We start from the raw sequence: 23,640 nt of genomic DNA, 5'->3' as shown, positions 1-23,640 counted from the left end.
TATGATTCACAGTCAGCCCTACTTTCCCAAATACGGAGAGTGCTAACGACATCACCCCACTCACTGAGGGGCCAGCTTTTAGTAAGTGCAAAACACTGAAAAATGCTGTTTCACCACCTCTCACACCATCCCAGAGGGCCAGAAAACTTATGCAAGTCCACCTCACGAGAGGGTATCCGAAGTATGAAGAGCACGGACTTCCTGGAGCAGACTGTCGGGGAAAGAATCCAGCCTTAGCATTCCAGAGCAATGTGTTTCTTTGCCTAGATCGTCAGAGTCTCTAGGCCCTAAAGAGATGCTTGTTTATTTGAGTTACATCTCTCTCAGTTACCCGCCCCGGACAGCGCCTCACACGGCACAAAGGCCTGGAAAGTGGGCATGCACTAGATGCTCAGACTCAGACTGTGTGAGAAAGCAGACGTAAGGGGCCAGCCCAGTGGTGCAGTGGTTGGGTTTGCGCGCTCCACGTCAGCGGCCGGAATTCACAGGTTTGGATCCTGGGCACGGATCTACACCACTCATCAAGCCATGATGTGGCAGTGACCCACATACAAAATAGAGGAGCATGGGCACAGATGTTAGCTCAGGGCCACTTTTCCTCACCAAATAAAAAAAAAAAAAAAAGCAGATGTAAACATTGTGAGAGGCACACCTCTCCAAGGCCCACCCTGGCTCTAGGCCTGCGCTGTCCGATAAGGTAGCCACTAGCCTTATGTGACTATTTAAATTAAAATTTATTAAAATAAAAATTCAGTTCCTCCCTATAAGAAGTTCCTAGAGGAGTCAAATTTACAGACACAGAGGGTGGGATGGTGATTTTCAGGGGCTGAGAGGAATGGGCAGTTAGTGTTTAACAGGTACAGAGTTTCGGTTGGGGAAGATAAAAAAGTTCTAGAAATGGATGGTGGTGATGGCTGTATAATATTGTGAATCTACTTAATGTCACTAACTGTACACTTAAAAATGGTTATAATGGTAAATTGTATGCTATGTATGTTTTACAATAACAACAAAAAATTCAGTTCCTTAGTTGCATTAGCCACACTGCAGGGGTATAACAGCCACATCTGGCAAGTGGCTAATGTACTGGACAGCACAGACATAAAACACCGTCATCATCACAGAAAAGTTCTAAGTCAGCGTTACTCTAGTCCCTGGTAACAAAAATTCAATCCTAACATCCTTTGCCAAGGGTCCTAAAGGGATTAGGCATTACTGGATATGAGTAGGAATTAGTGTAAAAGCTTAAAACCCTGCAGGGCTCTCTCTTGTCTTTGTTCTTGAAGTATACAGTGTTAGTTCCAAAATGTTCTTTAGTCCTAGACATCCACTTAATGTCTGAGCAGCATTCCTACTTGACCAAGAGCGTGTACATTTCACAGAAGCAAAGGAAGTGTCACCTAGTGCTTAAGTGTTAGGCTCTGAAGTCAACAAGACCTGGGGTTTGAGCTTTGAGACCCTGGACAAGATACTTAGCTTTTGAGACTCAGTTTCAAAATCCATAAAATGAAGTTTGATAATGACAATAAAAATCTCATAGGGCTGTTATGATAATTAAATGGGATCATGGACCTAAGATGATTATTAAAAATAAGACCCATTCAGCAAATGATGCTGGGACAAACCGGATACCCACAAGCAAAAGAATGAAGTTGGACCTTTATCTTACATCAAATACAAACATTAACTTGAAATGGATGAAACTTCTAAATTTAAGAGCTAAAACTATAAAACTCTTAGAAGGAAACATACGTATAAATCTTGATGGCCTTGGATTAGGCAATGGTTTCTTAGCTATAACCCCAAAGGCATAAAGGACCACAGAAAAATATAAAACTGAAAAATATAAACTGAACCTCATCAAAATGAAAAATTTTGGTGTTTCAAAGGACACTATCAAGAAAGTGAAGACAAGTGGCTGGCCCCGTAGTGTAGTAGTTAAGTTCGGTGCGCTCTGCTTCAGCAGCCCAGACTCGCCAGTTTGGATCCCAGGCGTCAGCCATGCTGTGGTGGCGACGCACATACAAAATAGAGGTAGACTGGCACAGATGTTAGCTCAGGGCTAATCTTCCTCAAGCAAAAAAAGAGGAAGACTGGCAATGGATGTTAGCTCAGAGCAAATCTTCCTCATCAAAAAAAAAAAAAGAAGAAAGGGGCCGGCCTGGTGGTGCAAGTGGTTAAGTGCTCGCGCTCCGCTGTGGTGGCCCGGGGTTCGCCGGTTCGGATCCCAGGCACGCACCGCCAAGCCATGCTGTGGCGGCGTCCCATATAAAGTAGAGGAAGATGGGCACAGATGTTAGCCCAGGGCCAGTCTTCCTCAGGAAAAAAAGAGGAGGATTGGCAGATGTTAGCTCAGGGCCGATCTTCCTCATAAAAAAACAAGAAGAAAAAGAATGTGAAGACAAGCCACAGAATGGGAAAAAACACTTGCAAATCATACATGTGATAAAAGTCTAGTATCCAGAATATATAAATTGTTTACAATTCAACAATAAAAAGATGACCCAATTAAAAAAATGGGCAAAAGATCTAAACACACTTTTCTCCAAAGAAGATATACAAATAGCCAATAAGCACATGGAAAGATGCTCCATATTATTACCCATCAGAGAAATACTAATCAAAACCACAATGAGATGTCACTTCACACCCACTAGGATGGCTATAATTAAAAAGACAGATAATAATAAATGTTGGTGAGCATGTGGAGAAATTGCAACCCTCATACACTGCTGGTGAGAATGTAAAATGGTGTGCTTCAAAAAAAAAACGTTTGGCAGTTCCTCAAAAGGTTAAACATTGAGTCACCATATGACCCAGCAATTCCACTCCTATGAATATAGTCAAAGAAATGAAAACATATGTCCAAGCAAAATCTTGTATGTCAATGTTCACAGCAGCATTATTCACAACAGCCAAAGGTGGAAAAAACCCAATGGCCATCAACTGATGAATGGATTAACAAAATGTGATATATCCATACAGTGGAATATTATTCTGCCATAAAAAAGGAATGAAGTATTGATTCATGCCACAACATGGAGGAACACTGGAAGTGAAATAAGCCAGACACAAAAGGTCATATGTTGTTTGATTCCATTTATATGAAATGTCCAGAATAGACAAATCCATAGAGACAAAAGGTACTTTGTGGTTGCCAGGGGCTAGAGGGAAGGGAAAATGGGAAGTGACTGTTAATGGGTATACGGCTTCTTTGTAGTGATGAAAATGTTCAGGAATTAAACACTGGTGATGATTACACACTTTTGTGGATATACTAAAACCACTGATTTGTATACTTTAAAAGGGAAAATATTGTGGTATGTGAAATATATCCCACCTTAAAAAAAAAAAAAAAAAGCGTCATGACTGACCAAATAAATAAATAAATAAAAGACCCAGTATGAAACTTGGAGAAAACTCAAGAAAAGAAACCAACATTTTAAGAAAAAAAGGCAGACTATAGGCAAATATAGAGATATATGTACATTAGGTTATTTTTCTAAATTTCTCTTTTGTTTCCTTCTCAACTATACCTCTAAGTCTTTCTCAGTCCCTGATCCCAGTCTAAGTCTAATCCAATACAGACTGTAAAATAATCCTTTATTTCTCTATTGTAACTAACAATTTTTTCCAAAAACACATTAATATCTAATAATATCTCAGTAAATTTCATTTGCTATATATAATATTTCGATGTTTGAATCTGCAATAAGTGTAGGTAAACACACAAATTTCAGGTAAATTAATAATTGAATAACAAAAAAAGTAAGCAGGTGCAGCTGTGCACAGACACTACTACAAGCAACATTTCACTTCCACCCAGCAACACACACTTTTCCCGTTCAACTTAACCCAGTTCAACAAAGGCCTGAAGATATACTCTAGAAGCAGTGGTGCGGAAGTAAACCATCCAAAAGGTCACCAGCGTTCTTCTTCATCAGTGATTACACACTGTCCACTTGCAGTACTGCCATTACAAGGCAATCTTAGCAAAAGCAGGGCATGAATCAAAAAAGATAACAGGACTTCCAGCTTCAAAAATATCAGACTGATAACATGTCAGTCTGCCCCTCCATACTAAATCCCTAAAAATAATAGAGAGGGTATGAACAATAAATAAATACATGAACAAATAAACATGAATAGCTGAGCTCAAAACAAAAAAGAGAACTCGATGTTGACACGTACGTTACTGAGAAATCCCTAAGAAACACAAAGCTCAGACTGAAGAGGGAAGCTGCAGCCCTTGACTACGAGTGGTAGAGTTCTGCTGCAGAGCGCAGAACTGGTGGAAGCCCAAACAGGAAGGGCCACGAAGACAACAAATGGGATCGTTATTTGGAGAATCAAAGTGAGAAGAGCCAAGCAGATAAACCCTGTGCACCACTGCCCATCTACCCAGCCCCACCCTACACATATCCTGGATTGTCTTCCAGATGGGATCAGTGACTGTAGGAGCCTGGGTATGAGAGGGAAGGCAGTGCCCCAGGGGCTAGTGATGCCCAGAAGGAACAGGGAGCACCCACACTACCACCCTCCAAGTACTGTGACCTTACCTAACTCTCACTACAATGAGTGGAGTTCAAGAGGTGGAAGCAGTATCATCTTCCCGCAAGACATCTCCTCAAATGCCAAACACTTGAGGGAAGCCAAGATTATAGAAGAGAACACAGACTCAACAAGTGGAAGAAGCAGAGTTCATAAAGGAATCCGAGTAAACTTGCAAGTATAATCAAAATACTCAGACATAAGAGAAAAGACAGCATTCATGAAACAAGAACAGACAGTTTCAGAATAAGAGCAGTAATGAAAAAGGGCCTTAGAGATCTTAGAAATAAAAATATAATTGTAGGGAGGGAGGTATATGAATTGAAAAGCAGAATAAACAGATGAAAAGGGCAATAGTGACCTGAAAAGTCAAATTCTCTCAGAATGCAGTATAAAAGAATAGAGCACTGGAAAATATGAAATAAAGGTTAAAGTGACATCAAGAATAAGATTCAGAAGTCCCATTATCCTTCAAAGAAGTTCCAAAAGGAGAAAATACAGAATATAAGGGAAAGCAGGGCCGGCCCCGTGGCTTAGCGGTTAAGTGCACGCGCTCCGCTGCTGGCAGCCCGGGTTCGGATGCCGGGCGCGCACCGACGCACCGCTTCTCCCGCCATGCTGAGGCCGCGTCCCACATGCAGCAACTAGAAGGATGTGCAGCTATGACATACAACTATCTACTGGGGCTTTGGGGGGAAAAAAATAAATAAAATCTTAAAAAAAAAAAAAAAAGGGAAAGCAATATTTAACTAAATAATAGATAAGCCTTTCCCATACTAAGAAAAGATAAAACTCAAAATGAACAGGCCCACAAAGTAAAAGCAGAAATTTAAACAAAAACAAGCCCACACCTAGAATAATCATAGTAAAACTTCAAAGCATCAAGGATGATAACAAAGTCCCTAAAGCCATCAGAAGAGGAAAACAATTACCTACAAAGAAATCAGAAAGACATCAGACTTCTTAGCAGCACAGGATGCAAGAAGAGAATAGAACAGTATCTTCAAAGGACTGAAGGAAATATCTTTGAACCCAGATTTATATACCCAGTCATACTACTTTTCAAATGTAGGCGTGAAATAAAGATGTTTTCAGACATTTAAGGACTCAGAAAGTTTATTGTCCACTTAATCTCTTTTAAAGAATTAATCAAGGATGTACTCCTGAAAGAAAAATACACCCAAAATGCAGAGCAATGCAATAAGCAATGAAAAACAAAGACATTTTTACTGAAACCTATTAATTTTAGATAAGTACTTATTTTAAATTTTTGAATAAAAATTAGAAACTAAAATTCCAGACAATATAGACATGGGAGATTGGTGAGGGAGAGGTTGGCAAAACGTAAGTAAAAGAATGCTATAGTTCTTGTTAGAAAAGCATAGTTGGGGCCGCCCCAGTGTTCACAGGTTCAAATCCCGGGCACGGACCTATGCACCACTTGTCAAGCCATGCTGTGGCGGTGTCCCACATACAAAAATAGAGGAAGATTAGCAACAGATGTTAGCTAAGGGCCAATCTTCCTCACACACACACACACACAAACGCACACAAAGCATAGTTACATATCAATTTTTTTTAAATTTAAGAATAATCATCTCAAATTAGTAGAAAATATGAATAAGTGCAAAAATGCACCAGAAAAAGGTCAAGAAGGATGCACAGCAAACAGTAAAGCGTGCGGTGGGAGGATTTAGGGGAATCATTAAAGGGATTTTGGGTTTAATTTTAAAAAGGAAACATATTCACATACACAGATAATTAAAATTAGTTTTGAAAAAAATGTTTATTATATGGGAGTCACGAAGGACATAGAAATGGGAGAATTAAGAGACAACTGACATATTGTTTTATGTTTTAATTTGCAAAGCTCAGATTTTTAAGTTAAATTTCAAAGATACACAAGCTCACCGAAAACCTTTGATATTCTTTTGATTTTATATGCCAAACACAAACATTTCAAAATATTAAATACTCCTTAAATTGTGATTTCTTTCTTTCTTTCTTTCTTTCTTTATTCCCCCAAAGCCCCAGTAGATAGTTGTATGTCATAGTTGCACAGCCTTCTAGTTGCTGTATGTGGGACGCGGCCATGAGGCCGGAGAAGCGTTGCGTCGGTGCGCGCCCGGGATCCGAACCCGGGCCCCCAGCAGCGGAGCACACGCACTTAACCGCTAAGCCATGGGGCCGGCCCTAAATTGTGATTTCAACTTCACATTTTCTCTTTAAATGGTTGTCTTAAGATTTTTGTTTTTTCAATACAATAAATATACCGGTTACTGTACTCAAAGTAGTTGATTGGTAAATGTTGACTGGACAAAAAGCTATGTAAAACACGGTTCCTATCTTCAAGAAACTTAAAATCTAGTCTAGACAGTGTGGTATTGGCACAACAATAGACAAATAGGTCACTGGAACAGAACAGGGAGTCCGGAAATAAATCCACAACAGATTTTTGACAAAGAGGCAAAAGCAACTTCCTGGAGGAAGGATAGTCATTTTCACCAAACAGTGCCAGAACACCTGGACGTCCATATGCCAAAAAAAAAAATGAATTTCAATCTACATCTTACACCATATATAAAAATTACCCCAAATAGATCACAGGCCTAATTGTAAAGCCTAAAACTATGCAACTTCTAGGAGAAAATATGATCTTTGGGTAGGCAAAGATTTCTTAGATATTAAACCTTCCCTGCAAAATTGATAAATTAGACTTTATTAAAATAAAAACTTCTGCTCTTCAAATGATACTGCTAAAATAATAAAAAAGACAAGCCACAGATTGGGAGAAAATATTTGCAAATCATATATCTGATAAAGGATTTGTATCTAGAATATGTAAAGAACTCTAAAAACTCATTAATAAGAAAACAAAACCCGGGCCGGCCCAGTGGCTTAGCAGTTAAGTGCGCGCGCTCTGCTGCTGGCAGCCCGGGTTTGGATCCCAGGCGCGCACCGACGCACCGCTTCTCCGGCCATGCTGAGGCTGTGTCCCACATACAGGAACTAGAAGGATGTGCAACTATGACATACAACTATCTACTGGGGCTTTGGGGAAAAATAAATAAATAAATAAAAATTAAAAAAAAAAAGAAAACAAAACCCAATTTAACAAAGGGAAGGGGGCAGAAGATTTGAACAAATAATTCATTAGAGAGGATTTATGGAAGGTACATAAGCACAGGAAAAGATGCTCAACACATCATTAATCATTAGGAAAATGTAAATCAAAACCACAATGAGATACTGTTGCATACCACTAAGATGGCTAAAATTAAAGACGACAGACAGTAACGTGTTGACAAGGATGTGGAGGTACTAGAACTCGCATACACTGCTAGTGGAAATGTAAAATGGCATAACCAGTTTGGTGGTTTCTTAAGAAGTTAAACATACATCTATTATATTACCCCAACCATTCCACTGCTAGGTATTTACCCAACAGAAATGAAAGCATATGCCCACGCAAAAACTTGTATACAAAGGCTCATAATAATTTTATTCATAACAGTCAAAAACTGGAAAAAAACCCAATGTCCATCAAGAAGTGAATGGATAAACAAATTAGGGTGCATCTCAGCAATAAAAAGAAACAAACTATTGATACAACATGGATGAATTTCAAAATAATTATGCTGAATAAAAGAAGCCAGTTGAAAGAGGACATACTCTATGATTCATTATACATAAAGTTTCAAAAACTGTAAACTAATCTACAGCGACAAATAGCAGATCAGTGGTTGCCTGGGAAATAGAAGAGGTAGTAAGGAATGGTCAGAAGGAGCGACTACTAACAGGTACAAGGAAACGTCTGGAGGTGATGGGTATGTTCATCTTGATTGTAGTGATGGTTTCACAGGTGTACACATACGTCAAAACTTAACAAATTGGTGCACTTCCTGTCAATTACACCTCAATACAGCTCTTGGAAGAAATGTACCCTCAAAGAAAAGAATGGAAACCTAATGAGCTACAGCCGCTCCATTATCACCTACCAAACATCAAGTGTTAGATCAATGCAAAGTAGTGAAGAAATGCCCTTGGGCTTCGGGGAGCAACCCAGTGGATTACAAGGGCTATGAAAGCAGACTTAAAGCAGTGCAGGACTTGGATGGGGTTGAGGGGGGCAGGGAGGAAGAGGGTCACCAAGAGAGGGGAGCCCAGATGGAAGCAAAGGCACAATGCCTTGCATGGAACAGGAAAATACGCATGCAATGAAAACTCATAGCAGGCCGGCCCGGTGGCTTAGCGGTTAAGTGCGCGCACTCTGCTACCGGCGGCCAGGGTTCGGATCCCGGGCGCGCACTGACGCACCGCTTGTCTGGCCATGCTGAGGCCGCGTCTCACATACAGCAACTAGAAGGATGTGCAGCTATGACATACAACTATCTACTGGGGCTTTGGAGAAAAAAAAAGGAGGAGGATTGGCAATAGATGTTAGCTCTGAGCTGGTCTTCCTCAGCAAAAAGAGGAGGATTAGCATGGATGTTAGCTCAGGGCTGATCTTCCTCACGAAAAAAAAAAAAAAGGAAGAAAAAGAAAACTCATAGCAACCACATAGGAAGGTGCCTTACACATGCCAAGTACTGTGCTAGGCAACCTACACACTTCATCCCATTCACACTCCTTCAGGAATAGATATTATTACCTCCATTTCACAGGTGAAGACATTCAGGCTCTGGAAGGTCAAGTAACATTCAAACTGAGGGCTGGCCCATCCAAAGTCCATGCTCTCTCTGTGCTATGCAACGCCGCCTCCAATCAAGGAAAGCAAAATTCCACACTAAATTATGCGCAAGCACAAAAATACTTAAGTGCTTATAAATGTCTTTATTTCTTCCCAATTTATACTGCTGCATGTCAGTGTAGATTTTAACTTATCTTCAGCAGGGTCTGCAAGTCTCTATACGGCACGGTCATCCACACTGGTGCCCTGGGGTTGCATCTCCTCCTCCTGGGAGAGTGGGGAGGTGATGGAGACCACTGTATAGAGGGGAGGGAGTGTATATGTATGCTTACATAGAGAGAGTGGCTCAGAAGCAAAATACACATACAGCTGGAAGTATTTCCTTTTCCTGCTAAATTCAAGCATGGGCCACCAACTGTAAACAGTGGGACATGATGAGCCAGATCAGCAAGTGTACCATCAACTCTATGGAGATCCGTGACACCCACGCAGATGCATTTTATCATATTTAGCTGGTGTGTACAGAAACAAACTGTGTGCCAGAGACCTCGCTAAACATTTCTCCCCAATGAGAAGATACGAGTCTGTTTTACACCTGAGGAATCTGGGGGAAGGAACATGACCAAGGCCACAGGGCTGGTATATGGTAGAGTCCTCATGCAGGGCCTTAGCCACAAATCAGAGGACATTAAAAACAAAAACTGCAACAAACAAAAAAGAAGAGACTAGAAGATGTCAGAATACATCATGCATAATAAAAGTAAATACTGCTAGTGAAACTCTTCTAGGTTTACTTACACATAAGTGAGTGCTGGTTCACAATTTGAATGTATTTTTATTGTGGCCACTGCTGTTGATGAGGAGAGGTTTCTTACATCAGAGAGGACTGCTGACAAAAATCCCCCCTTCAATCCTCTCCCACCCTTCCCTCAAGTGTCTCTGCTTTTGAAACCCTGTGGGGTTTCTCAGAGAGTCTCACTCCGCTCTGTGAGGGTTAGTAGGGAGCTTACGTCAGGAAAGGAAACACCCCAGCCTCCTGGCCTCCTGGAGAGGGCTGGGCTCTCTCCACCACCATTTCCCTGAGCATCACACGCTCACTCAACTTTAATAGGAATAACCTGAGAGGGCCGGCCCCGTGGCTTAGTGGTTGGGTGCGTGTGCTCCGCTACTGGCGGCCCAGGTTCGGATCCCGGGCGCGCACCGACCCACCGCTTCTCCGGCCATGCTGGGGCCGTGTCCCACATACAGCAACTAGAAGGATGTGAAACTATGATGTACAACTATCTACTGGGGCTTTGGGGGAGAAAAAATAAATAAATAAAATTTAAGAATAACCTGAGAAAGAGAATGAAGCATGATAGCTGCGTTGAAAGGGGCAATAAAAGGGCTAGTACTTAAAAAAAAAAAAAAAAAAAGGAAATCAGAAAGGAACTATAGGAGGATTTGCGACGAGAGATGGAACCCAGAGAGGGCTCTTTAAAAGTGTCAGCGGGGTTTGGAGGAAGTTGTCAGAATGAGGTGAAACTTACAAGAGGGCAGTCTGTTCTCCTTTCATAAAGGTTCCCTGACCATCTGCCAAGTGCTAGACAGGGCTGACCCAGGGGCTGCCGTCACAAAGAAAAGATTCATCCCTTAGCGATTAGAGGGGAAAAACAAGAAAAACTGACAATTACAATGCACTGCTATCTAGGTGCTATGGGCTCAGAGAGAGGGCTCCCTGGAGAAATAACATCTGAGTCTTAAAGAAGAGGAGGCATGAAAGGGATGAATGAGGGAAAGATGGGCCCAGGAAGAGACTCTGGCCTTCCCTAAGTTTAGGGAACGTAGTTTAAAGGCAAAAGGCTTTGCACACTGTCCATTGGCTTCCCACAGCATTTAGAAAAAAACTCAAACGCCTTCTTCCCCCAAAAGGCCCTATGTGGGCTACCTCTCCGCCCGTGCCTGGTTCATCTTCCCCACTAGTTCCTATCCTGTGACCACACTGGCCTCTTGCCTCCACCTGGTAGGCTTTCCCCAGGCGTCACCCAGCCTTCTTCCCACTAAGCCCAGCGGCAATTTTACCTCCTCTCGTCTCACCTGGGCCCCACCACTTCCTCACAACCCTGTGTCTTCCTAACAGTACTTATCACTATACAAAATTATCTTCTTACTTTGTAAGTTTGTCTTCTTGTCCGTTTACTTATTATCTATCTCTCTCACATATACACAGGCAGAATATGATGTAGCACGTGACATAAGTCCAGTAAATATCTTTGAATAAATTAGTTGATAGAGAGGGAACAGGCTAGCTCACGAATGAGATGCTGGGAAGTTTGGATTTTACCCTGCAAGCCATGAGGAAATCACAAGGATTTTAAGGGGAGACTAACATGATCAGATTTACACTTCAGGAAGTTCACTCTAGAAACAGACTCCCTGGGCCGGCCCCATGGCTTGGCAGTTGGGTGTGCGCGCTCTGCTACTGGTGGCCTGGGTTCGGATCCCGGGCGCGCACCGATGCACCACTTGTCCGGCCATGCTGAGGCCACGTCCCACATACAGCAACTAGAAGGATGTGCAACTACAACATGCAACTATCTACTGGGGCTTTGGGGAAAAAAGAAAAAAGGAGGAGGATTGGCAATAGATGTCGGCTCAGAGCCGGTGTTCCTCAGCAAGAAGAGGAGGATTAGTACGGATGTTAGCTCAGGGCTGACCTTCCTCACAAAAAAAAATGAAACAGACTCCCTAAGGGGGTCAGTGTGGAGACAGTGAAGGGGCCTAGAATAAGCCACTGTGGAGTAAAAATTATTTTGAGCTAAAGGCATTTGGGTTCCTGAAATTCCTTATTTGCCTAAAGCAGAGCCTCCCAAAAGAACTCAGTTGTCATAAATCTCCTCCCCGGGAGTAACTTTAATCTTCTCTTGTTGCAGACAGACTGCAATGAGAAGAGAAGTTGGCACCACACCCAAACAGACATTGTCACAAAACTATCCTATCTCCCACCCGGGCCCATTTCTCTTTCCAAAAAGTCATTTGTTTTTCCATAAGTGCCCTTTCCCCAACTCCCTTCTAAGAAGTCATTTGTTCTCCAAAAATGCCCCCCTGCCCCTCTCCAGCCTCTAAGATGGTATATAAACCCCAAATCCCAAACACCTTCTGGAGTTGCATTTTTGGTGAACTCTCATGCATTAGTACGTAATTAAATCTATTTTTCTCTTCTTAATCTGTCTTTCATCAGTTTAATTTGCAGCCTCCCACTTCAGACCCTAAGAGAATAGAGGAAAAGTTTTTCCTCCCTGACAGCAGTTAGGAGGTTGTTCTAGAAAAATAATGAGAAATGAAAGAACTAAGGCACAGGCCGTGGAAATGGTCAGAAGGAATGGATTTGCGAGAAGTTCAAATTGACTCAGTGGTCCCTGGGGACCCAGTGGACACAGGGGACAAGGGAGAAAGAAGCCCCAGGTTCCTGACCTGGACGACCAAGTGAACAAGGGCCCATTCACCAGGATGGTGAAGGGGAAGAGGCTGAACAGTTATCTGAAATTGTTGACTCTGGGGTGCCTGTCGGCCTGCAGCTCAGGTGCGTCAAGGATCTGGGGCCTCAGAGGGCGGTAAGACTATGAGGTTGCAGACAGGTGTGAAGTGGAAATGTAGCTGGCCGAGGCTGTCCATGCCTTGACGGTCCTTTCTTCCCCTGATCTTCTTGGTTGAGGATGAGGGCACATTTCAGAGGTTTTAGCCTTGGCCACCGTGAAACAGCTCAAATCAACCTGCTCCAACCCCTTACCCCCCAGCAGTTACCATTCACTCACCACCTGCACACCATACAGTGTTACCTCTGATCCTCAAATCAATAACGTTTATCCTTCACAGATGTAAAAACTGAGGCCTCCGTGCTTACCACAATAAACACTCCATAGATGTTTGTGGGTTAGGATGACTGAATGCAAGTGACTGAGCAGAATTTGAAGCTAAACTAACCGAAGCTTTAAAAAGAAACTTCATATCTTACTGTGGCCCAGACCAGCATTTGATATTAAGAGGATGAACTTTATGCCTGGGTAAGTTTACCTACTCTTCAGAGCACTGAACACACCTTACCTATCTTGCACTGGGTCCTGTCAGTACCAACATTTCCCAAACAGCCCAGCTTTCTAACTAGTCTGCTACAGATCCCAGAGAAACACAGTCACCCAAGGAACAGCATTATGGGGAGGGGTCACCTAACTGGGCCATTGGCAAGCTTTAACACCTGCAGGCTCGTGACTTAATCAGTAACCGGCAGAGCCCTGTCAAAAAGCAATAAGCCTTGTAAATACAGAAGGAAGGGAGAGAAAGATGGATCGGCACCTTGAGCACTAGGCAGCCTGTAGGCCATGCCTGGCTGATGTGTGGGTTCACAACAAAGAAGGAACCAGAAATCAGGAAAATGGGAATTGAAGGCCAATGTGCAACTCCCTCCACAGTTCTAACAGGGCTGGCCCTGCCTCTCTGAGCTCAAGGGGTCTCTCTGGGGAGAATGAAACATGGTATGAAATGCACTTCATAAATTCTGATGTATTATACAGTTCCGAGCTATTATAATTAAGGAAAGTTCTCCAAGAGGTGACACCTTTAAACAGGTCCAAAATGGGAAAATAAAACAGATTTAATGTGAGAATTAGAATAACGTGGTGGCAAAGTGACGGCAAGTGGAATGGTTTAAAAAGTACTGGGTTAGTGCCAGATTGGGATTCAAGTCCCAGCTCTGCCATTTATCAGCTGTGTGACCCCGCACACGTCCTCTATGTCCCCTAGCCCATGAGTCTTCCTTTCCTCTTCTATCAGTCTCTATCAGTGACACACACATACACATGCACACACACCTTCTTTTTTCTTTTTTTTCCCAGCCCAAGCCTAGGTAACGAGACGGTCTTTCGTGGAATGTGACTACAGTGAGAGGCTCACTCAGCCTTAAGGGAAAGTTAGAATTTCTTTGCTATTAATATTCTGCAGAGTCAACAAAGTCTTAAGGTTGTATACACTTATGCTTTTAGGAGGAGGCCTCTGGTTTGTTTTTATTTGCAACATTATCCATGGTCCTTTATATTTCTGACAAATGGAACTACTTATACACTCAAGACCCAGCAGTTCTGTATGAAATTTCAACCCAAGTGGGAATTAAATATATGAATAATAATAGTACCATTAATAAGAGAATTTACAAGAACATACAATGGAGAAAGGAAAGTCTCTTCAATAAAAGATATTGGGAAAACTGGACAGCCACATGCAAATAAATGAAAGTAGACCACTGTCTTATACCACACACAAAAATTAACTCAAAATGGATTAAAGACTTGAATGTAAGACCTGAAACCATAAAACTCCTAGAAGAAAACATAGGCAGTATGCTCTTTGACATCAGTCTTAGCAATACCTTTTTGAATATATCTCCTCAAGCAAGGGAAACAGAAGAGAAAATAAACAAATGAGACTATCAGACTAAAAAGCTTCTGCATGGCAAAGGAAACCATCAACAAAATGAAAAGAGAACCTACCAACTGGAAGAAGATATCTGCAACTCATATATCCAATAAAGGGTTAATATCTAAAATATATAAAGAACTCATACAACTCAACAACAAAAAAAATAACAACCCTATTAAAAATTGGGCAGAGGATCTGAACAGACGTTTTTCCAAAGAAGATATACAGATGGCCAACAGGCACATGAAAAGATGTTCAACATCACTAATTATTAGGGAAATGCAAATCAAAACCACAATGAGATATCACCTCACACCCATCAGAATGACTACTATTAAAAAGATAAGAAATAACAAGTGTTGGAGAGGATATGGAGAAAACAGAACCCCAGTACACTGCTGGTGGGAATGTAAATTGGTGCAGCCCCTATGGAAAACAGTATGGAGATTCCTCAAAAAATTAAAACTAGAACTGCCATATGATCCAGCAATTTCACTTCTGAGTATTTATCCAAAGAACAAGAAAACACTAATTTGAAAAGATATATGCACCCTTATGTTCATTGCAGCATTATTCACAACAGTCAAGACTTGGAAACAACCCAAGTGCCCATCAACAGACAAATGGATAAAGAAGATGTGGTATATATATACAGTGGAATACTACTCAGCCATAAAAAAAAGATGAAACCCTGCCATTTGCAACAACATGGATGGACCTTGAGGGTATTATGCTACGAGAAATAAGTCAGATAGAGAAAGACAAATACCGTATGATTTCACACATATGTGGAAGATAAACAATTAAACATATAGATACAGAGAATAGACTAGTGGTTACCAGAAGGGAAGGCGGGCGGGGGGAGGGCAAAAGGGATAAAGGGGCACTTGTGTATGAGGACAGACAGAAACTAGACTTTTGGTGGTGAACATGACGTAGTCTATACAGAAGTTGAAATATAATGATGTACACCTGAAATTTATATAATGTTATAGACCAATTTTACCTCAATAAAAAAATAATTAAACAAGAGAATATACAAAAATGGTGAGAGTCACTGTCCATTTGATTAACTACTTAGCAAGGAGAATTAAATGCAAACAGAACATATATTTTCAAAGGCATAAAGGCTTTGGAAGGTGATTTTTATTTATATGTGAAGACCAAATCTTGCTCTATGAAATCCTCTTACCTCACACTGGCAGGTAACTAAAAAACATGATTTTATATACGAATATTTCCTTAACATACGTATTTAATAACACTTCTAATGGGTTCTGATTTACCAATCAGAATTTCACTTGCTCCTGCAAGAAGGGAAAAGTGTTCTTGTGAACCTTTTTGTTAACAACCACTTTGAGAGTGATCAAGGTTGGTTTTATGTAGTCCTCTATTTTACACACTGAAACTGAGCTGGAGTCTTCCCCAGAGGTCCTCAGGAGGAGAAAGTCAACCAGCTCCCCAAACACAGCAGAACCAGTAAAGCCACTGTCACAAGAGTGCTTTAAGGCTTTCACAGAAAAGAGAAAATAAAAAAGGTTTAACAAAAAAAAAGGTAAGGAAGAATAAAGGAGGCAGAGAAGAAAGAACTAACAATGAGCAGGAAAGAAGTGGCCAGTGGCAGGAAGTGAAATCCTGTCACCAACAATAGCTATGGAGGTGAGGGGACTGGATAAAGCAGAGTGAACTCTGAGAGAGACACACCCAGTTGCCTGGGGACTGAAAAAGATGATCTTTCAAACCCAGAGCCACACCCCTTATAAGAACTCCAGAACTTGCTATTTCTGCCTCATTTGTCTGATAGACTACCTTATGTCTGTTTTAATACCAAAATGTGAGCGATTTCTGACAAAAGTAGAGTCAAGATTCTATGATCCCCTGAATCACTGAAACATGTTTACAAAACATCTGACATAAAAATATGCTTTCTAAATATATGTATTTGAACGAACACTGTGCCTAAGGTGTGACCTTGGTGATATCATTTTTAACTATTCTGTATTTCCACCTATTCCAACTCTTTTGTATCTCTGTATTTCCAGGGCTAGAAGGAAACCCAAGTGATTAGCTATAGCCAGGGCTGTAGTCTACCCAACTCTTTTTGGACAAGGCAGGATGACAAGGAAAGGGACTTACATTTCCACAAACTTGACCCTCTCCTACATCTTGCTCAGTTCTATCTCATGTTGTGGCTGCAGGAAAGTTCCCTGCCATCTCTTAGCCACAGTTGCAGTATCAGGAGAACAATTATCTCTACTTACTCTCAAGGAACAATGAGAAAATGAATTCACTAATAATCTTGAAATTATTATAAGAAAACAAAAACCTGATACTAATGATTAGTAGATGCAAACTGCTGGATCCACTGAATTTATACCCATCAGGAAAGTATCACCTGCTGACCCTGGATTTTTCGTGCCTCCACTAACCACCTATACTGTCACTTCCTCACACCCTAAGAGAGTGCACACGGTGCTATGGAAACAAGACCGCACTTAGCTGGACTGTGGACCAGCAACTTAGCCAAGTTTCCCCTAAAACTTGGGAGGGACTTTGGGGAAAAACAATTTCACTTTCTGATTAAATATGATCTTTTAATTGCTTTCCTTATTATTACAGGAAAGCACAGTAATTTACTAAAGATTTAAAGTCCATGTGTCTAAAAACAATAACTATTTTTGTTGCAACTGTTTTTAATGGCTTAATTATTTATTGCCACCTCTCTCTGGAATTTTATCTGGAGCATGAAGGTTGAAGGTGTGACTCACCTTATCTCTGATTAACTACCCTGAAAGGGGGGTTGAGACATGCCCAAATGTGCCCTTCACAGAACTAAAGAGCCCGGGGACACTCTTGCTGTTCATGAACAAAACTGGGAGTGCAAGCTAGAGAAGTGCAACTTAAGTCTCACCTTAGCTGCACTGTTTTCAAACTTAGAAAAATGTGGTAAAACTCGGTTTAGAAATAAGATCAGGGCCGGCCCCGTGGCTTAGCGGTCAAGTGCGTGCGCTCCGCTGCTGGCGGTCTGGGTTCGGATCCCGGGCACGCACCGATGCACCGCTTCTCCCGCCATGCTGAGGCCGCGTCCCACGTACAGCAACTAGAAGGATGTTAAACTATGATGTACAACTACCTACTGGGGCTTTGGGGGAAAATAAATAAATAAAAATTATAAAAAAAAAAAAAAAGAAATAAGATCAGATGGGCCAGCCGGGTGGCATAGTGGTTAAGTTTGCACGCTAGGCTTCGGCAGCCGGGATTTGCAGGTTCAGATCCCAGGCACCGACATATGCACCACTCATCAAGCCATGCTGTAGCAGGCGTCCCACATATAAAATAGAGGGAGATGGGCACAGATGTTAGCTCAGGGCCAATCTTCCTCACAAAAAATAAATAAATAAAAATAAAAAAGATCAGAAGTTCCTTATAAGACTAAGGGAAATGAAAACCACACTATCCATGTTCAATCCACATTCTTTTGCACAGCTCCTGATAAACTGCTTTGCAACTTACCTGGTGATGCTTGTCAGTCCTGCATCCCACCCGCCAGGGTAGATTTCTGAACCTCATGGAAAAAGCCCCACGTCTCCACTAAGCACAGACACTAAAGCAAGTTTCTTAGGAAGGTAAAGGGGGAGGAGGGTTCATTAGAGAAATGCTTTGCTCATGGTTCAGCTTTTTTTTTTTTTGTGAGGAAGATCAGCCCTGAGCTAACATCCATGCTAATCCTCCTCTTTTTGCTGAGGAAGACCGGCTCTGAGCTAACATCTATTGCCAATCCTCCTCCTTTTTTTCCCCAAAGCCCCAGTAGATAGTTGTATGTCATAGTTGCACATCCTTCTAGTTGCTGTATGTGGGACGAGGCTCAGCATGGCCGGAGAAGGGGTGCGTCGGTGTGTACCTGGGGTTCCGAACCCGGGCCACCATTAGCGGAGCTCAAGCACTTAACCGCTAAGCCAGGGGGCTGGCCCTTTGCTCATGGTTCAAAGTGCACCATATCCATCTTTTCTCAGAGTAAATAAGTCCTTTTCTCCCCACATTCCATTTCTTAAGTTTGGGAGTAGGTAAATGTAAACTGTACCAAAAATAACACAGCATTATAACGCAACATGTGCCCAGGGCCCATTAGAAATTGGGATGGCTCTTCGGTGGCACCTGGAGGTCCTAGGAATGGAAGTCACAACTCCCAACCTCCACCCCTATCCCAACTCCTGGGACTGTATCAGAGGGCATGACAGTCGTCAGGCACAGTTCTGGCTAGAACTGCTGACTGTTGACTACCCTAGAAAGCAAATGTTCTGAGATTCTGTGTTCAGGCCTAAACCCCAAAATCAAAGCCAGGGACGCGTGGAAAGAACAGGAGCAGAGATAACGGAGGAAGTCTTCTGAGGACAGACCACCTATCCACAGCAAGCCCAGGTGGAAAGGCCCGGCTTCAGTAATGTTTTTGGAAGCAAATATTCATTTGTTGCTCCTCTTACCACATAAATATACTCAATGCTTTTATAGCAAGATTCCAGGTTAATCCCAAGAACTCACAAGGGAGGATTTTATTACAGAAGTAATCAAAAGCATCATGACAGGCAGGTTTGCGTTGAGGTTAGGAGCAATGGAAGCATCCAGGCCCAGGCTCTGGAGAAGCCCTTTGTACAGGAAATCCCACCCCTCTGGCAAAGCTTCACTCTCACTTCAAGTCCCCAAATCAGATTTTAAAAGCGCCCCTATAAAGAACTGCAGAAAAAATAAACAGGTCCTGTGCTTTTCCTGGAACTTCTGGCTCCCAGGACAATATCAAATTACAGGGCTTTCCTTCCAGGATATAGTCTCTTTTCTTTCTTTTCTTTTTTTTAAAGATTATCACACATGCACCCTATGGTGTGTCTACCATTTCAAATACCTTGCAAATACATCCCCATTCTCAATCTCTCTGGAGTCTCCCAAGAATCTAGGAGGAGCTAACGAATGCAATTTGAATAATAATGAAGCGACTGAACAATTTAATTACCAAAGGTAGCCCTAGAGACTCCAACAAAAGGGCTGAAAGCCTTTATCTACAAAAATGTGGCCACGTGCTCAACTGTGGGACCAATTATGGGGCGTGCAGAAGAGACAAGTGCACAGGTGCACACACCAGTTTAAGCAAATGGGGAATTAGCACAAAGCCTCGCTGGAGACAGGACACTATGAAAAAGGATGACTTGGAAAGCTTCTTTCTCAGCTATCAGGCTCAAGGTTTAGTTAACTTTCTTCCCTTTCTGATTAACTGAAAGTAGCACCTACCACATGTAAAATAATGAAAACTGTCCTCCAAAGAAAGGCTTTGTATAGACAATTAAAATAAGTTCTATGAATTTTCAAAGTTCTTCAAATCAACAGTCACAAAGGTACTTTTATCCCTCATACAATTTCCTCAAAGAGAAAAATTTTAAAGTTAGCTCCTTCTCTAGGATGCATACAGCTTCAGCTAGATGTTATGTTTAAAAGCCTTATTTTGTTGACCTTTCCAAGTGACCTTACAATAAAGGACTTTTTCCTTGCTTTGGAGGAAAACAAAAAAAAATGAACCTTTCTGGAATACTAAAAAGCTCTCAATTTCCTTAGGCCTTAAGAACTAACTAAACGCAGGACGCCCCCACAGGCTGAACAATTGCTAAATCCCGCTTCTTGAACAGGAAACAGAGTTTGCTTCGGAGTGGCAATGTATTTCCCCGCCCCGCGCTCACTCCAGGGCCGGCGCTGCCATGCCCAGGTGGTGACACTGAGCAGAGATAAGGTGTCCTAACAACCGTATTTGCCTGGATCCTGGGAAACCCGCGGCCGCTCGGCGACACCGATATCTCCTAGGCGCATCCCCCCCCGCCGCAGACCTGGGCGGCCCCCGGACCCCTCCCCCGGCGACAGAGGGTGAGACTGACACCCGCAGCTGCCGACGACCCTGCCAGTCACGCTGCCGCCGGCTGCCTTTTTTAGCCACGACATCTGACCCCGGCTTCGACAGCAGCATTCAGGGAGAGGTCCCAGGGCGCGCCGGGCTGTCCTCTCCCCTTCCCAATCCCCAGACCCTGCGGAGAGCTCGGGGTGAGGGGCGGGGGAGGTACTGGCCCTGGAAGGGGGCTGAGAGTGCGCGTCCCTCCTGGCCAGACGCTTCCTCTCTGCCCTCTCCACTGCTCCCGGTCCCCCCTCTACCGCCTGCACTCGGCCGCCCCATTTTGCAGCTCGCGATCGCTCCTCAGGAGCCCCTCCCCACCCCCACCCCGCAACTCTGCTCTCCTGGATCCCCTCCAGGTCGGCGGCCAGCGCGCCCTGCCGGGCCCGGGGCGGGAAGACACCGAGGGAAGGGAGCGGGTGCGAGCAGAGCACGCGCGGGGCTGGCGGCCAGGCAGGGGACCCCGCGCTCACCTCCCTCCTCCGCCCCGCTGTCCGGGTCGGCGTCTGAGGAGTCGGGCCCGTCCCCGTAGTCCGCTAGCCCCACCAGCTCATCCTCCTCCTCGTCGTCGTCCTCGTCCTCCGGCTGCGGCTTCCCCAGCACCTGGCTCATCGCGCCCACGGCCGGCCGTCCCGGGGGCGGCGGGGGTCCCTGGTGGGGGCCAAACCTCCTCGCCTGCCGCTCACAACAGCTTTCTGAATTGGGGTTTTGTCTGGAGGTTCGTGGGAGCCGGCGGAGGCGGGGGCCGCGCGTCCCCCGCGGCAGGCGGCGTCCAGGTCTGGGTCCCGCGGTTCCCAGCGCGCCCAGAGCCCCCTGCCCCGCCCCGCCCGCCTGCCCGCGGAGGAGTCAGCCGGAGCGCGGCAGTTCCTCCCCGAGGAGGGAGAGAGAGACTGCGTGACCCAAGTCACCTGACACACACTGTCACACACTCACACACACACACCCCGCACGGGCGCGCGCGCGCTTTCCCGGGCGCAGGCACCGCTCGGCGGGCGCTGGGCCGAGGCCGCGCACACACAAACTCGGGGGGAGCGGGGCGGCGCAGGGCCCCCACCCTCCCAGAGGCGCCCACAGACACGCCCCGGACCCGGGGCCCCCGGACGCGGCGCAGTCACCCACCGCGGCTGCGCGCCAGCGGCCCCCACGCTCCCCTCCTGCACGTGGTCCCGACACAGGCGGGCGAGCTAGGGGCCTGCACACCCTGAGAACCTCCCAGATACACACACCCTACCTTGGGCGACCTTTTGCAGCTTTCAGTCCTGGACTAGGCTTCCAGTCCCAAGTGTGTGCCCCAACCCCCCACTCCCCAACACTGCTGCGCCCAGGCCTCTGCCCAGAGCAGCGTGCTTAGAACACCCCGTGGCTGCTGAAGCGCCCCAAGAAGAAAACTCCGAGAAATGCACGGCGGAGGCGCCGTCTCCATAGCAATTGCCTTTCAGTGTTCGTTTATGGTTCAAAGTGCTTCCCCACCAAGAGTATTCAAAAATCAGGCCTACCCAGATGTAAACGTTTCTAAAAAAATAACATGCCTCGTGGCTGCCTCGACTGAATAAATAATTCCTCTGCAGCGTTTTGGAAAAGGTCTCAGGTGTATAACACACTCAGGGACTATTCATGGCCACCTCCTCCTGTCTCATTGTTGCGTAGACTGTAATCCCACATCTCAAAATAAAATGTTTCAAGGCTTTTGTGTGTGGGGAGGTGTGAGGGGGGACAATTCTCACATAGGAATAGCAGCAATGTGGGGGTGAGGCTAAAACCTGCGTTCCTCCACAAGCTTTTCACCACAGGACACACTGTACCCACCCTTTCTGGAGACTGCAAAAAATCACGTGGATGAACTTCCTTCTGTCAAGCGCAATAAGAAATAAACCAGCCGACCAGCATGGTGATCCAGATCCTACAGGTGCCAGCAGCTCAGCAGGTGGTGTGGGGGAGGAGAAGAGGAGGAAGGGAGCTGAAACTGGAGGCTCTCGGTGCTGCCTCTGTAGGGAACATTTACTGAGCGCCTACTATATGCCAGGGGCTGGGCTCAGGCGGCAGTGGGGGGTGGAGGGCGAGGGGGTCCACATATGCTCAGAACAATGTTCCTGCCCTGCAGGAGCTCTCAGTATACCAAACCATGATTCCTGTCCTGGATTTTACACTAGTTGTGGGTGTTGAAGGTGGATGCACACACCTTCTAGGAGGTGGCTGTTCCTATTTGGAAAGGTCTCTGGATTTTCCAGGTGGAGGCGGTATGAGTTGGTATGACTGTATCCGTCAAGGTCCTTCCCAGGAGGAAAACAAATGGTTATACAAAGATTTTAACTTCAAAGGCTTTAAGATGTAGGGGAGGAAGAGAATTCGGCTACCCATTCTAGGTCCTTCTGGCTGGTCTACAAATTAAATTGACATGAGACAGAATAACAGGAGAAAATCAAATCCTTTTTTTTTTTTTTGTGAGGAAGATCAGCCCTGAGCTAACATCCATGCCAATCCTCCTCTTTTAGCTGAGGAAGACTGGCCCTGGGCTAACATCTGTGCCCATCTTCCTCAACTTTTATATGGGAGGCCGCCACAGCATGGCCTGACAAGCAGTGCATTGGTGCATGCCCAGGGTCTGAACCCCCGGCAGCCAGCAGCAGAGCGCACACACTTAACCGCATGCCATGGGGCCTGCCCCCAAAATCAAATCTTAATAACATGGATACATGGGAGAAACCCAGGAAAATTGGGTAACTCACCAAAATGGCTGTGCTGCCAGCTTAAATATCATCTTCAGCTAAAGACAAAGAAGGATGTTGGGGGTAGTGGTCTGGGACTTCAAGGGAGAGGAAGGCAATTTACATGGAGATGGAAATGTAAATGGGCCAACTGCAGACAATGTGACCTGAGAGACGAGTTTTACATTACATTACAGTTAATATGGCATTAACTTATGGTATTAGCTCCTTGCTGGAACAGACCCTTCTATTTTAAATTTTTTAGGCAGCTGGGGAGGGGGTCGAAGTTTCTTTCAATCTTTTGTTCTTAAAAATAA

General features: G+C 44.2%; 1 protein-coding gene across 3 annotated transcripts in view; it reads right to left on the bottom strand.

The window, feature by feature from the left end:
- RRAGD (Ras related GTP binding D) overlaps positions 1-21,399 on the bottom strand; it is a 46,258-nt gene extending 24,859 nt beyond the window's left edge. For all 3 annotated transcript variants that reach the window (XM_058566641.1, XM_058566638.1, XM_058566639.1), the window contains exon 1: positions 21,092-21,399. In XM_058566641.1, coding sequence (XP_058422624.1) covers positions 21,092-21,230 — 139 coding nt within the window. In that variant the 5' untranslated portion in view covers positions 21,231-21,399. The remainder of the gene's footprint in view (positions 1-21,091) is intronic.
- Between the last annotated feature and the right edge of the window lie 2,241 nt (positions 21,400-23,640).

The sequence above is a fragment of the Diceros bicornis genome, chromosome 23, assembly GCF_020826845.1.
Source record: "Diceros bicornis minor isolate mBicDic1 chromosome 23, mDicBic1.mat.cur, whole genome shotgun sequence".
In the NCBI taxonomy this organism is placed as follows: Eukaryota; Metazoa; Chordata; class Mammalia; order Perissodactyla; family Rhinocerotidae; genus Diceros; species Diceros bicornis.
Note: the sequence above shows the minus strand (reverse complement) of the source record. Positions and strands in the feature narration are given on the sequence as shown.